Genomic DNA, 15,871 nt, shown 5'->3' with positions numbered 1-15,871 from the left:
TTTTGGATTTTTGTCATAAGAGTATTTATAATTTCTAGGTGGTAGCACTTTGTATACATCGAGTAATAACAAAAAGGAATGAAGGAAAATGATGTCAAAAGGCAAAGTAGAGATTTTCAGAAGACGGAAAATAGTTGCACATTTAATTATCAACATAAAAATTGTGAAAATCAATAACAAAACAAAAATATAAAGTGAAGTATTCAGTTAGTGTAATAAATGAGTAATTAAAAAGTTTGATTTTGCCAGAAACCGCAAATATATGGTGCGGAATGATTTCATGTATTTTCTTATTGTCAAAATTCGATAATAGGATCGGTTGGTTGTGTTATTAGTTCTGGAACTGGGTCCACCTCCCACCCATCGCAATTTACCTCCAATATTCGTATAGACTAACACCACAACTGTAATAGTTATTACGATTCGTCATCATCGATCAGAAAAATAGAGTGATTGAATCTGAATAATATTAATTTTTTTCTATATCATATTTTCAGCTCAATATTTCTTATATCTAAATACTCTAACAAACATTTAACATCAGAAACATGTAAATAAAACAATATTCGATCAACCCATGGAGAACAGCTAAGTGTTACATTGTAGTTTCAAATTTCATTGTTGTACCTACTGGATAACTTGGGTATTGTTCAATACGAAACGCTGCCGTCCCTTATATTACGCACCTACATATCTACCTGGAGTAGTTTTCTTGCACACATACACATGTGTGCACTTTCATACACCACTTACATTTAGCCATTTGAAAGTATAGAAACAACTATAAACGGACTACACGGCTAGTACTCGCATATACAGAATTTTAAACACATTAAATCATATTTTAAAGGCGTAAAAAGAGACATTGAATTTGGAAATATTGACGGGTAGACATATAGCCGAAATAGAGACATGGATGATAATCTTAGCACGAAATCATCGGAATCCTCGTTAACCACAAGTGGAGAGTATGAAATTGTTTCCGACAGCAATATCACAACACCAATAGATCAGCAGCATTTAACGGAAAATGGTACACTTTTAGTAATACCGATGAACAACAAATCACCAACGCTAAATTTGGCGAATAATCGTAATATTACTGATTTGCAACATGCCATGACGGACGCTTTGCGTGAAATTGATTTAAATTCAGACACCTCTTCAATAGGTAAGAACGGATTTATTTATTATCAGTTTGTAGTTAGCATACTAAGAAACTATACAATAAATATTTCTGCAAACTCATAATTTGATCCTTAGAATCTCATATCATGTGGAGTTTATAAGAATGTGAGCTGGTGGATATTTTGACTTTGGTGTAGTGCATTGTGATATATTGTCAATTTGGAATTGCTCACAATTCTTAATTTTTATTGCGATTTTCTTAAACTGTTCTTGTAATTTTCTCTTTCTCACCCGCCAAACAAATTGTAACACTATGTAGTAAAAAAATATGTCTGTAGTGAAAAGTAATTTTAAACTAAAAAACTATTGTATTTGTTATTGTAGTAATTGTAGTTGCAACACTTTGTTGGTGTAAAATATAAAGTAGTCTGTAAATTGTCGAATTTAAACATTTGAACAGTCTTATTTGAAACAAGTAGTTAAAAACAAAAAATAAAAATAATAATAATTAAAATAACAGATATATAAGCAATATATTTTGAAATTAGTAACACGAAGTTCCACTTTCCCAATAGCGGCCACTTTAAGTTTTCAAAATCAGCAACCAACAAAATGTTGTACAAGTTGTGAATTATTTTAAGGTATTACTTCGATATTTTCTCACTATTCACTAATGGCCGGTTGTAGGGATATCGGCGTAAAAAATAAACGCTAACAGCTGCTCACAAAACAGAACATTGTGTTTCATAGCAACGTCATCAACAACACGATAACAACAACGCCTCACATCTCTCCATAAATAATGAGAAATATCTTTAAACCACACGGCATTAGTACTTTGCTATTTAGAAGTGTACATACATTTTCAATATATTGCAGCTAGCAAAGCGGTAGCGTTGAGTAAACAAAAATCACTGACATTACCATTGGCTGGTACTTCAAGCCCTGCACTGCTAGTGCCAGACAACGACTGCGAACAGCAACAGTTAGTTCCACCGAAGACCGCAATGAAGTCACAAACATTAAATCGTCACCACACAGATTATGCTATGACACCGAAAAGCGATGACGCGTCAACTTCTGAGCATAATCGCGTTGGCCATTCGGTATTTTATGACTGCATCGATGCAAGTCCAGGCGGGGTTGGTGGTGGTGGTGTCGAAGAGAAACAAGACCTCATGAAGCCGGAGAAGAATGATACCGACGAAGAAGGTGAGCCTAGCGGCCGCTTATTTTTAAATTCGGTATAACGATTTTTCAATTTACGATTTTTTTGTTTTCAATTTTAAACTTTTGTTCGGTGTATTGCTACGAAGTATTGTGCATGTGTGTTTTACTAAAGATTAAACTTACATACAAATATGTATTCCATTTATTTTATTGTATTTGTAATTTATATTTTAGTTTCTGATATCGATCAAGGTTGCACTATATTTTCCGGTGTCACATATCTTGGAGCTGCAAACATAAATGCTCCCAAATCCGAAATCGACATATATCGAATTATGAATGAGTTGAACAGTAATTCAGAATCAGTTGGTCTGAAAATATCCGTTAGCATACCGAATTGCTCCGATGGCCTAGTTGTGTAAGTAAATTAAATAAATTAAAATTTGTTTACGAAGACAGTATATAACAGAAATAAATGTTTCTTATATGTATGTGCTCTACAGTTTGCATGACGCTGAAACCAACTCCGTCATTGCTACCTACGAGATACAAAGCATTATTTTATATTTTCGAGGACCTGTAGAAACTCCTGAAAATGGTTGCTTTGCCTTTACTTGGTTGCATGGCGATTCGCTTTTTCAATGCCATGTGTTCCGTTGTCATATACCAGAAGCGGTTAACCAAGTCAGTGGTAAGTGGGAAAATGCGATTACTCTTGCTAAACTTTCTTATATTAATTAACACTGTGTGCTTGATTTTAAAGCTTGTTTCCAAAAGGCTTTTCGTACATATCCGCCAAGCATGACTTGCAGCTTGACATCTGCCATCGACAGTAATATGATGAACTCAGTAACATCCGATGTTAGTGGAAATCCACTAAATACAGCCGGCTATGAATTTACTGTATCGTTGGAGATCCGTGAAAAGGTCGCTAAGAACTCATACTCGGCAGTGCCTCGTGATCGCAATTGTTTCAAGTTACGTGCAAACACTGACAAAGAAGTCATTATTACCGTCAAACAAACCCCTTCGAATATACTGCAACCTTTGTTTATAGAACGCTGTTTTGGTGTACTACTGAGCCCAGGCAAGTTGGTGCGTCAGGGCGATATGCAATTGATTGATATGGTGAACATGAACTATCAGTTGCCCACCTCCACTGCTGGCGGTGGCAATGGTAATGGCGCACCGTCTACTAGTGTCGTTGCGGGGGACAATGCTAGTGGTTCCGGTGCCATGCCGCTTTGTCTGCAACCTTATGTTATACGCGCCGAATGGAAGGCAAATGAAGCTGCATTCGAACAGCTCAATGTTGAAGCCTCAAAGAATTTTCTCACTGTGGCTGTTGATATAGTGGTGCGTGGCATACGCGATCCTGTACGTTTTGTTATTGAGACACCCGTTGTAATCCAGTCGGCTAGTGAGCTACGCATTATGGATCATTTTATATCCAAACGCCCAATGACATTGCGCTTCTATCTACAACTAGAGCGTACAACCGATGAATTCAGTTGGAAGGTGAACTCTATTGATCCGTCTGAAGAAATAAATGAACCACAACCGCAAACTTCATTGTTGAAATTTGGAATGAATAACTTATCACGCATTGTGCGTTCATCATCGATTGCATCGATAGAGGATGATTGTCCAACCGACTACAGTTCAGATGGTGATGAACCCTTATTGAGTGGTACAGGGGAGGTTTCCAAAGATTGCTCACAGGACAAACTGGATGAGTGGGATCCAATACTAAAGGAATGGGATAGTGAAAAACGACCAAAAAATTTGGCTCCTTTGGTACGTTTGGGCATACCGGAAGCTTTACGTGAAAAGATATGGCAGAAACTGGCAAATGTTGAGGGAAAAACCGAAATGCTTGACATGTATAAGATTTTAATTACCAAAGTAAGTAATAAGTAATAATTATTGGTAATACAAAAAATATATGTATTCTAACATTTCTGTAGGAAACCAAATGCGAAACTGTAATACAACGGGATATACATAGGACATTTCCGGCACATAAATGCTTCAAAGAAACTGGTGGTTCTGGTAATTATTTCTTTTTATCATTCCAATTTCTTCTTTTACACTGCATATTTCTTTGATTTAGGACAAGACGCACTCTTCAAGGTATCCAAGGCATATGCCGTTTATGACAGTGAAGTCGGCTATTGCCAAGGCTTAAGTTTTATTGCGGCAAGCCTATTATTGCATGTAAGTTGTATGCTATGCATACGGATGTATTAATTTGTAGATTATTTTAATAAATATGCTCCGTTTATGTAGATGCCCGAAGAAGATGCATTCTGTGTACTGGTGGCACTTATGTATGATTACGGCCTTCGTGATTTGTACAAGCAAGGATTTGAAGTACTTTATTTACGACTCTATCAACTGGACCGCTTGATCAAGGATCAATTGCCCAAATTGCATGAGCATTTTGCAGCATGCGGTATTGAGACACATATGTACGCCTCGCAGTGGTTTCTCACACTCTTCACAGCTCGTTTTCCACTGTGTTTCGTATTTCATGTACTAGACGTGTTTCTTCTAGACGGTGTACCATTGCTTTTTCAAGTTGCTGTGACATTGCTTTCTATTTGCGAGGCTGACTTGCGTCAACTCGACTTCGAAGGCATACTAAAATATTTCCGTGTAACGCTACCGAAGAAATGCCGCAGCCCTAGTCAGGCACGTCGTGTTATGAAAATGGCTTGTGAACGAAAAATTAAGAAATTAAAACAGTATGAAGAGGAATTTCAACTGAAGAAGCAGCACAAAGAGCGTCTGGAAAAGGAGGCACAAATTTATGAAAATCGCTTTGGGGAAGAGCGACGCAAATTGCAAGCGGAGATCGATGAACTCAAGAAAAAATTGATCGAGGCTAATGAAAGAGCAATAGAAAAGGAAAGGAAACACACAGGCATCATACAGGATTATAAATTAATAATGCAGCGCTTGGAAAATGACAATACAAATTTGAATGAGACGCTGGGAAATGTAATGGTAAGTGATTGCAAAGTCCAATGCGATTTCCAAAATACTCATTGACAAAATTTCGATCATCAGAATATAGTATCAAAGTGCAGCAATTGTGTACAACAAATGGAAAATACCGATCATAGTGTCAGACTACCTGCCCAGGTAAGCAGAAATAGTGGTATTAAGTCAACGCAGCAGAATAGCATTCAGCAGGGCATAGAAGCACCATTAGGACCACTTGATCCAATAAATATCGCAACTCAACGTATCCGTGAACTAGAACTGGAACTGGCACAAGCTAAGTTAGCACACGTCGAAGCTGAGTGTCGCAATCAAGATTTAAACCATCAGTTGAGCGCCACTATTACTGAAATGCATTCCAATCGGAACAGTTGGCAACCGTGGCTTTCAAAGACACTCAACTCATTGCAAGAGAAGGTAACTACACGTGGCAGTCGTGACCCTATTTTGCCAACATTCCAATCGTACACTCAACATGCATCTGCTAGTGCATCAGCGGCAGGTAGCGAAACTAATTCACCCAGCAGTAACCAGGTATCTTGAAGTTTACATATGGCAACACTGCAATTTTCAATATTGATTTCCAAAAGCTTCGCATGAAGATGCCAGTTTAATTTAATATACACTTAGTTATAGTTTTAAAACGCCATCATTTGACTTTTTGAAAAGTTTCATTCACATTACAACATTTAATTTATATAATAAAGCTTCATTTCATAAAATTTAACTTGGATAATTTTCAAGTAAAATCAACAACTGTTTTCCAAATTTCCAAATTCATTTTAATTCACAATACAATATCATTTGTAAGTTAACTTCGAATTTATCTTAAATGCTTTTTTCTTATTGTTTTTTTTTGTATTCAGTTCGATATACATATATTTAATATCGTGGTCAAATGAATTATACCAATTTATTTTCACATGAAATTCGTCACTTTGAAGTACTTTATATTTATTAGTTTGTAGATATTACATGCATATATGTTTACAAATATTTTTTAAGCATTTTGTTCGATACTTTATTCTTGTACACAAAATTTGATTTTTGGTTCAATTAAAAGAATAATGCACCAAAAGAATTATACATACTAATTTGGTTTGTATATGAATTGTCTTATTTCTTGAACGCTGCCCGCTTCATAGGAGTTTAAAGCATTTTCAGTGGGAGGTTCGCCGAAATTGCCAGCTAAATTCCAGACCGTTAAACTACGCAATAGCATCGACAGTTTACGCAACATTGTAGTGCCCTTGGAGAGTAGTGCTGGGCGTATTGTTGGCATTGGCGCTGGAACCGGTGTTGACGTAGGTGTGGGTGCAGCTGATCATTTCCGACAGCACCTGCAACCACAGTCATCGCTTATTTAAATGTCGACATAATTAAAAAAGAAAACATGCATACATTAATAGATTTAATTAAAGACGTTTCTTGAGAGATGTGTAACTGTTGCTTAAGTGCATGCATGCATCCATTACTCACACAATGCTACATATACTTACATATACATATAAATGTGTAAAATATTGAAAAAATTAAATGTTGTTGCTTTGTACACTGACTTTCAATATTTCGTATGCAAAAGTTAGAGAAATTTTCAACAAAAGTATTTCGATTTTATGCTTTGTTTAATAATATTTCTTTATGATAGTCGATTTTTTTATAAGAAAATTTAATATAATTTATTAATTTATTAATAATAATTTATTTATTTGAGTGAAAGCGAAACGAACTAAATATTTTATTTGTAAATAAAATTCAAAATTGTTCGAGACTAACGGGGTATTCAGCAAACGAGTTCTTTTTTTATTAGTTTGCTATTTTTCTTAGTAGATATTTGATTCCCCAGACTATTATATATGTATACATTGATAATGTGGCAATCATTTGCTTTTATAACTGCTCAAAAAGTGCATTTCTCATCAACATATTTTTTTAAACACTTCGTTTTAGACTTGAGCTTTTATGCATTAATTTTTATTTGCATTAGTATTTACACAATGCAACGTACACATATGTATGTATAGATGTATTTCTCACATATGAATAATATACACTGTAATAAATATACCAACATATATTTGAAAGAGAGGGGAAACTGTTACATAATTACAACAGCGAAAAAAGTGTGGGAAGAATTAAATTATATATAGCGATTCACATACAGTGGAACTTCTATAACTCGAAGATCTCCATAACTCGAACACTTGAATTGGCAATAGCGTTTAGAGGCCAAATTTCATACAAATTTCCTTCCTTAACTCGAATTTCTATAACGCGGAAGTTCTCCATAACTCGAACTTTTGAAGAGGCAATAGAAGACATACACATTTTTCATACATATTTCCTTCCATAAATCGAACTTTTTGGTCAGGACATAATACCAAATTTAAAATGTTACTATCGAGGCAGAATTTTAAAAGAGTCCATCTATACAGTACGGAGGCGAACAAAAATATTATATTAAAGTTATGGATTGCATAAATCATCTATCAAAGGCATGAGATATAGACGTCAAGAGCCAATAATAGCAAACTGCAACATACAAAATTACAGAATACATGTTTTAACGTATGTACATAAAACTTTATGCAAAGCCAATAAATAAAACAGTGTATCTATACTACTATTATAAAGAGGAACAATTTGTATGTATGTTTGTAATGAATAAACTCTAAAACTACTTTGCCGATTTCAAAAAATCTTTCACCATTGGAAAGCTACATTCACCTAGTTCCCAGGTGAGAGTATCAAAAAGACTCCGTGATGGAGAATCTTAATCTGAAACTGAAAATGTCGGCAGCGGCTTGAAGAACAAAATATTAGAAATATACAAGCTCGCACTAGGGAGTCGATGCCTTCATAATCAGAGAGGAAGACAACGGACACAAAAGACTGGAGGTCGTAATCAAGTTTTAGCTCATTGCAAATAAAATATAATTTCATGTTCGAATTTTCCTTATTTTACTTCTTTAAAAAGAACCCACGCAAGAAACGGGAAGTACATACATATGTATTGGAAAGTTTGTATAAGTGTGTAAAATCTTATAACTTTTGAAATGTTTGTTTAAACCCGTGCGAAGCCGGAGTGGTCTGCTAGTAAATCTATATTTTACAGCTTTTTGAAAATTTATATGTTCTAATTTTTTTGTGGATTATGGTGATTCGAGTTAGAGAAGTTCCACTGTACTTACATACTTTATACATATATATACATATGCATATTAATGTTTACATATGTATGTATGTATTACTTTTCAGTATAAAATTGCAGACACCCTTTTTGCAACATATACAATATACATACTTATAGCACATACATATGCACTGCGAAAAAAGTAATGTAAGATATCTTGCTTCAGTGTAACATATGGCTTTGGACGCATTTATTTATCTGGCGACAACTGCAACATAAAATAAAATATAGAAAGAACACTTTCATATCGTCTTGTAATTATATTTGTTGCCATGATATCCTAGAATAGAAGTATTTTAGTTACTGAAGCTAATTTCCCGCCTCAGTTATTGCATCTCTTGGATGACTGTGGTGACCCCAAAATATTTACACCACACTGCTTATAACTTTTGATGATTTTGTATTAAAGGAGATGGTTCTTATTCGAAGTTGTGTATCAGTATGTAAATACACACATACAGTGTGTTACAAAAATAAAGTAAAATATTCAATTGTCCATTTTAGGGCGTATTTTCAAATATATGTAATGCAGAAGCCATTTATGTTTCACACTATATCTATTTGTTTATATATGTATATGTACACTATGCTGCAACTTGAATTCATACACAAACCAAACATATATAATATGTATTCGTACATTTAGTATTTTAAGATGAATAAAATTCGAAAACGCATATAAATACATACATATAAATTTCAGTAAATTTTAATTTTCAAACCAATGGACTATTTAATAGTAATATTCATTCAATATGGAGTACCGAATATACCAGCTTATCAAGATAGACTAGCAGTTCCACTTTGTGTAGCTTTTGAGATTTCGATATTGTTTTACAAATCTGGAGGAGCGATAGTTATAAACAGCAACTTGTATGTGTTGATATTGACAACATTTTTGTTCATTTAGAAAGGATACAACTAATCGTCATATTCCGATTCCTTAATTTCTGTTACAAAATTTCATAATGTTAAGCTTATTACGATTTTTTTTTGTTTTATTGATTTTGGATGAATCAATCATGAGTTAGGTTGTCCACGAAAAGTATCATGCCGAATATATTAGTCAAATTGTGTGTTATCTCAGAGTACTTATCCCTTACTTGTGATTTTTTCTATATTAAAATGAGGTTAGCGTTCCATGACGGATTTACATAAAATTGCCAAGAGAAAGAATATTCAATCCCGTTCAATGATTTAATATTACCCCTTTACTATCCCTCTAAATATATCGTGCAAGAAAATAAATTAAAGTTATATTTGATTTATGAAATTATGTGTATTATTCTTTCTCCATAACTATTTTAAGGTACATACATACATACATATGTATATGGATAACAATAATTTCAGTGTTGCTTTATAAGTAAGTGTCAAAGGATAATAGTATATCTGTAACCGTTAGCGTTGATTATGAGGATACAGAATAGTTATAACAAGGAAAATATTGTATGTACATAAATAAATATTTATGAGTATAACAATTTGATAATATATAAAACTATTAGCTAAATCACATCCAAAAACTAAAAGAGATCCAAATGCTGAACTAAAACCCCACATTAGTCACCTTTTCACTTTCAAATAATCTAGATCGCACCTCAAATCAAAAAGATCAATTCTTCATGCTTTGGATGTGGTTGTCTATTTCCAGTCGAACTGGTACATTCCTGCTTAGGTGTTGTGACTGGGCTTAAGCGCAACAACAAATCGGCCGACGAGCTTCTTCTCATTACACCACTACCTCCACCGACCCGTTGATGATGACGCTGTTGGCTGCTGGTAGAGTTCGTAAATGATTTGCTGCGAACATGACGTCTGCCGTGACCACGTCGACCATGTTTACGATGGCTCACCGCTCCAAAGCAAGATACATTTCGCTCACAGTCGCTATCCGTTTCGTTGTGAAGCGGTAGATCTCGCCTATACCCTGCATCGGTGGTGGGATTTTTGTGAGTTGTGGGTGCGACGCAAAGATCAGTGAAGGTGGGGTTAAACAAATCATCATTGCAAATTGGCAACATAGTGTTACGCTGTTGCTGACCTGATTGCGGTTGATATGGTTGTTGATGGTGTCGGCGTGTACTGATGCAGTGCGCAGAAGGGTCTCGCGATAACTCCGACCCAAAGTTGCTAGCATTGCTGAGGAAAAGGTGTCTGCAAAGCAGAATAGATGAGTTATCAACATATACAAACTAATACAGAGGGGTCTGATCTACTTACCGTTCATGTGGTAGATTGGTACCGTAGGTTAGTACATCGGGGTAATAAGCATCTATAGGAAATGACTCGGGTACCGAGAATGTATGACGCAAACGTTGAACCTTGTAGTTATGTGTACCATTATTTACGACAATCCAGGAACGTTTCAAGTAAGTTTGCTCGCTGTAATTAGTGGTGCTCTTCGGTCGAGATGAAGCATTAGAATCTTGAGATAAATAATTTTTAGACAAGAATTAGAAAAATAAAAAAAAAAAGAAATATTTCACGACGAATTTAATTCAACTATAGCCATAGTGGGGTTTAAATAACCCTTATGCAAAAGTTACTCAAAACATTTACCGTTTTCGCTGAGCGCCATTGTTGTTTGTGGGATGCCTAGAGTGAGCGATATATTGAGTGAGTCATCTCGAAATTCGTCACTTCGTTCCTCAAGTTGACTCGGCGTTCCGGCACTATATACATAATACACAACAATAATACCATACGTTGACGTATTATGTATTCTATTAATGTAACTTAGATTGAGAATACTTACGAGCTGGCTGTAGCCTCCGGTTGCTCGCCAATGGTAGGGGATAATTCACACCCAATGGGAAGCGATGTCGGGCACGTCGGAATCCCCATGGATTGACAGCAACAGCATCCCTGTGTAGTTGAGCTCGGCTCTGACGCGCCTGCAGCGCCTGTAAACGTGATTCTTAGATTAAATTAATAGAAAAATATTAGCTTTTGAAGAGCTCTTTGGGCATGTGCGTAGTGAAAAGGCGTACATGATTTTATGTATACATGTGCATATTCGAAACATAACATGAATTATTACCGCAAGCTGCAGTGACCATCAGTACACGATTGGCCAATTCATTGCATATTTCCGTATCCGGTATTGCTGTTCCAGCTCCATCTGTGCCGCCGGGACCTCCGACGACAAGAGCTGCAGCGGCTGCCGATGTAGTTGGACGCTCACATGCATGAGTATGTGGAACTACGCATGTTGCATGTCCACAACTAGGATGGTGATGGTGACGACGACGCTGTCGTTGACGAGCATCACGTATCTCCTGTTCCATGCCCACTTTAATAACCTCTTCATAGTCAGGAGGTGCTTCATAGCTCGGTGGTTCATCTGGGGTCATCTCTTCTTGACGATCTGTTGATGGAAAGTTCAATATGATTTTAACTTATGCAAGTATTTTCGAAACTATTTCTGTACCCAATAGTTCACTGATGGTTTGCAGATGACTTTGCAGTTCGCGCTGATGGCGGGCTCTAACTCCCATCCGATATAATATGACCATCCAACCTGTTAATACGGCAAATATGCCAAGTGTGCTTATTATGAAAATACCAGTTGCCGTTTTCAAGTCAGGATACTGCTCAATTTTTGGAAAATAATAATTTGGTTTATGTGAATACCATCGGCGATCATTTTGTAAATGAGCCCAATCCTCTTCGCATGACTCTGGTTCGTCTGAGCCGTCGCCACAGTGATCGAAACCATCGCAGTGTAATCTAATGGAGATGCAATGATTATTACCGCAAAGGAATTCAGATCCAATATAGCAATCTAGGTGAGAGGCAGTCAAATATTTACCAACAGAAATAACATTTCATATTATTAATCATACTCACTTAAATAGTTAAACACACTGTACGAAATTGCCAATTTAGACGACATACCGAAGACACCACGTAAACGTATGTAGTAGCCCGTTAATACCGGTACAATGTGACTTTCTTTACTCATACCATTATTGGGCCAAACAACGCTTTCTATTTCAGCTGCGTCGGATGTGGTGCCTTGCCGTATGGTAAGATCTGAGCGTGAAGCCATTCCGTGGAATTCCTCGACTCTTAATGATATATGTGTCTTCATCATCATGTAATTGTTGCCGGGTTTAATTATCCATATACAGTCGTAGAATCTAACATCGGTGCTATTTTCAATCATATTCATCATAGTAATCGCTCCACCTGGTCCAGACACCATGCCGCCACAATCTAAAAATACACCACATATAAATAAAATCGGTCAGCGATCTCTAGAATATTGTCATAAAATCCGAGATATAGTTTTGAAGATACCGTCTGAAAAGCTTGTTAAGACTTCTCGAGAACTACTCAACCGATCTTGATAAAATTTAAGCCACTGTCGTAAACCTTTACTTAAAAAATGTTTGCTATAGCCATGGTACTATCCACATTTAGGGATTTGAAGTTTATCATAATAGCGAACTTAAATTTGTTTATAATAAATTTCGAAATATTTCTCACGTCTTATATCATAAAAATTGTGATATTATCTGGTGTTCGGCTCTGCTCGAACCTAGTCCATTCGTATTTGTTTACGATTATTCCTATGTTTGTTAATACTGACCACTAATTGTTCAGTACAAAACTGATCACACCGGTCATGTAAGACTTAAGCCATTGACACAAGGCCGAACTGCCGACAAAGCAAACGAGGAAGGTGTACATGCATACACATAAATAAAAAAGTACATGTAAAGAAAGGTAAAAAAAAACATGGTACATTTGGTTTCTTGCACGGAAATTAAGTTCATTCCATTTTACGTCAACTACTAACCTCCCCATAGATGTGTTATGTTCTTTTCCACGGTTGTTAGTCCTCACGTTTGTTTACCAATCATAGCGAAAATGGTAAATAAGACAATAAAGAAATACTATAATCAATACGAAAATGTTATTGTCCATGTTGAATAATTGGAAGACCTTCAAATGTTTTTTATTATGATCTGCAATCGTCTCGTGTCTTACGTTGGGCTTAATTCTTTACATACAAAGTTTTAAAAATAAGAAACCTTCTTGTCCTGAGGTATTAGCACTTTCATAATTTGAAAGCGTGCAGTATATGTTTGTACTATGTGTTCGTATCAATTGGTTCAATACGACTAGGGCTACAAGATATTTACAAAATTAAAAAAATCAACTTGAAGTTTACACTTTCGACTGTTAAATATCAAAAGTTTAATTGGCTAGGAAATTGTTTATATGTATTTTAGTAGAAAATATACTAATATATATAATCAATTGATTAAAGTGTGAAACTCTTAAAAGCAAAGCGGTTTCTATAATTTTTACGTCGACTTGAGACGATTAACAGATTTTAGTAACAGATTTTAGCAATCGGATATTTGATATAGATTTGGATTCAGCTTGGTATTTAAAACCATGATCCCAAGGTGTTCTCTTTACATTAGTAACTAAATGCGAGCAGAATAAACAAAATCCTAGTAATATAGGACGTTTTTGCCTAGGACACAGTTCGAATGTGTACATATTAAAATATCTGGGTTATAAATCTAGAATAGTGTACTTAAGTAACTGTCACACACATTAAAATCATTTAATTTGTGATTTCATAATCATCATGACTTACCTGTATATGGTACTAATCTGTCTTCTTTCAATTGCTTGGATGAGACAAAAGTTATTTCTCCGCGAAACCCAACACCGGTATTGCCGTTACCACGAAATTGAAGTAAAAGTGATTTACCATTGCTAATAGTGATGGGCGGGCGAAAATGCTCACCGGTATATGAGTCCAACATTTGACCGTTTGAATCGAATATTTCCAGTGTTGAAGTGAGCCCCAATTGGAAGTCGGTAAAATCCAGTCGAACTTGACAGTTTTCCGATTCACACGTTAGTATATGCTCGATGCCATAATCTCGCGGATATGGCATTGGGAAATAAGGTGTTGATATGACATGCGGTTCATTTTTAGAGTAGTTGCTGACTATGGCTTGTCGAGGCGAGCCGCTGACGATCTTAACATTTCCTGAGTTAGAATACAAATTCATGTTTACTTATATGTTATGGTTAGGGTTATGCACAAAAGATAATATAGGAAAGTATTAAGGATCCACATACTTTCTGAGAAATATTGTAGCGAAAATACATGACTGTTGGTGGCGCGATAAAAGAATTTTAGCAATAATGTACGAGTCTTGCTGCGAAAGACTTTGCCATCACCGCAGAATTCCTGCCCCGAAAGAGTTGTGTCATATGGAGGTTCTGAAAATTGTATGTGTTCGCAAGGACAAAGTGATGACTTTCCTATACCGGAGTTAGCAATGCGTTCGCATGTCTTGGAGAAATTGACGTGAACGAACGTTATACGGATGACACATTCAGCACAGGTTACGAGCTCCAAATTGCATTGGTACCAAATATCGGTGCTACTGCGATTCTTCATTTGGCTGGGATTTGTGGGCGAGAAGAGGGTACTCTACGATATTGAAAAGAAATACTTTAAATTATCCATAGACAAAATAACGGAGGATACGAGGTGGTTACACACTCGGAAGGCCGATGTTGTCACGTTGCGCGCATGCAAATCTCCACGTTCGCCCAATTCCAGAAAATGCCGACGTCCATTCCAGTGATTACAGATATCGAGATCCCGGAAGGTGTTTGCAGGATACCCGTTGACCGGCACCGCGTTATATGCCACCAGTAGCAGCATTGTAAATGTTAATTTCACACATTTTGCTAATAGACTTTTGCTTGTTTGCATATCCGAATTGAATGTTAGCGTAGAGATACTTATACAGGTACTTAAAGTTGCAATAAATAATATAAATAAGTGCTTTTCGCGGTTGTGTAACGAATTCGGAAATTAATGCGGGTCCTTGCGAGAGGTTTATTAAATTAGTGTCTTTTGTTTTTAATTTTCCACACGCTTCTTGGTGCAAGCATCTTGCACGTTTGAATATTACCGAAAGACTAAACATAGTACCTCGACAAATTTAATAAGTTTTAGTTTTTCCACAGCTCAATTGAAGCCCTATAAGTGTCTGGCAGCGCACACCGGTCAGTACAAAGTTGTGGAAAATAAAATGAAAATGTCGCTTAGTAGTGGGATATTAACATCGTGGAAACGATTGCACATCTGTATTTGCTTTCTTATGGGTTAAAGACCTTTCGGAATGTATACCTGTATTTGTTGAAAATCAGCACTGCAACGCTATTACACAGAATTCCAAATCCGAGACATAGAATGCTATCACACATACTCTCTATATATATTAATATCTAGCTACAAGTTGAAAATATATAGACCGTCTATCGCTTTTCGATGAGATACCGATGTTCAAGTGGTTTATTATCCACATAAGTTAACCGTTATTA

General features: G+C 36.0%; 2 protein-coding genes and 1 long non-coding RNA gene across 12 annotated transcripts; 1 reads left to right on the top strand and 2 right to left on the bottom strand.

The window, feature by feature from the left end:
* Positions 1 to 45: 45 nt before the first annotated feature.
* Positions 46 to 7,913, top strand: LOC105214905 (rab GTPase-activating protein 1-like). Of its 9 annotated transcripts, none has more exons than XM_011188602.3 (11): positions 46 to 194; positions 498 to 1,171; positions 2,008 to 2,340; positions 2,533 to 2,716; positions 2,802 to 2,989; positions 3,062 to 4,203; positions 4,266 to 4,350; positions 4,412 to 4,515; positions 4,588 to 5,307; positions 5,371 to 5,838; positions 6,450 to 7,913. In XM_011188602.3, the coding sequence occupies exons 2-11, from the start codon at positions 913 to 915 to the stop codon at positions 6,669 to 6,671; spliced, it is 3,705 nt and encodes a 1,234-aa protein (XP_011186904.1). In that variant the 5' UTR covers positions 46 to 194; positions 498 to 912; the 3' UTR covers positions 6,672 to 7,913. The 9 variants fall into 9 exon arrangements, with proteins under 9 accessions (XP_011186904.1, XP_011186906.1, XP_011186905.1 ...); XM_011188604.3 differs by having other exon boundaries at positions 58 to 206; XM_011188603.3 differs by having other exon boundaries at positions 89 to 223.
* LOC128921392 (uncharacterized) lies at positions 5,848 to 6,922 on the bottom strand. Its single transcript, XR_008470853.1, has 2 exons — positions 6,804 to 6,922; positions 5,848 to 6,644 (listed from the first exon to the last, which is right to left on the bottom strand). It is a non-coding gene; the product is annotated as an uncharacterized LOC128921392 (long non-coding RNA).
* Positions 7,914 to 9,751: 1,838 nt separating the features above from the next.
* Positions 9,752 to 15,735, bottom strand: LOC105214907 (uncharacterized). 2 transcript variants are annotated; one of them, XM_011188608.3, is made up of 10 exons: positions 15,042 to 15,735; positions 14,612 to 14,969; positions 14,118 to 14,519; positions 12,350 to 12,718; positions 11,931 to 12,284; positions 11,541 to 11,867; positions 11,256 to 11,403; positions 11,060 to 11,172; positions 10,721 to 10,925; positions 9,752 to 10,654 (listed from the first exon to the last, which is right to left on the bottom strand). In XM_011188608.3, the coding sequence occupies exons 1-10, from the start codon at positions 15,255 to 15,257 to the stop codon at positions 10,099 to 10,101; spliced, it is 3,048 nt and encodes a 1,015-aa protein (XP_011186910.1). In that variant the 5' UTR covers positions 15,258 to 15,735; the 3' UTR covers positions 9,752 to 10,098. The 2 variants fall into 2 exon arrangements, with proteins under 2 accessions (XP_011186910.1, XP_011186911.1); XM_011188609.3 differs by lacking the exon at positions 9,752 to 10,654 and having other exon boundaries at positions 10,759 to 10,925; positions 11,256 to 11,417.
* Between the last annotated feature and the right edge of the window lie 136 nt (positions 15,736 to 15,871).

Source organism: Zeugodacus cucurbitae, chromosome 4, assembly GCF_028554725.1.
Source record: "Zeugodacus cucurbitae isolate PBARC_wt_2022May chromosome 4, idZeuCucr1.2, whole genome shotgun sequence".
NCBI lineage: Eukaryota > Metazoa > Arthropoda > Insecta > Diptera > Tephritidae > Zeugodacus > Zeugodacus cucurbitae.
This window is presented reverse-complemented; position numbering and strand designations above follow the sequence as displayed.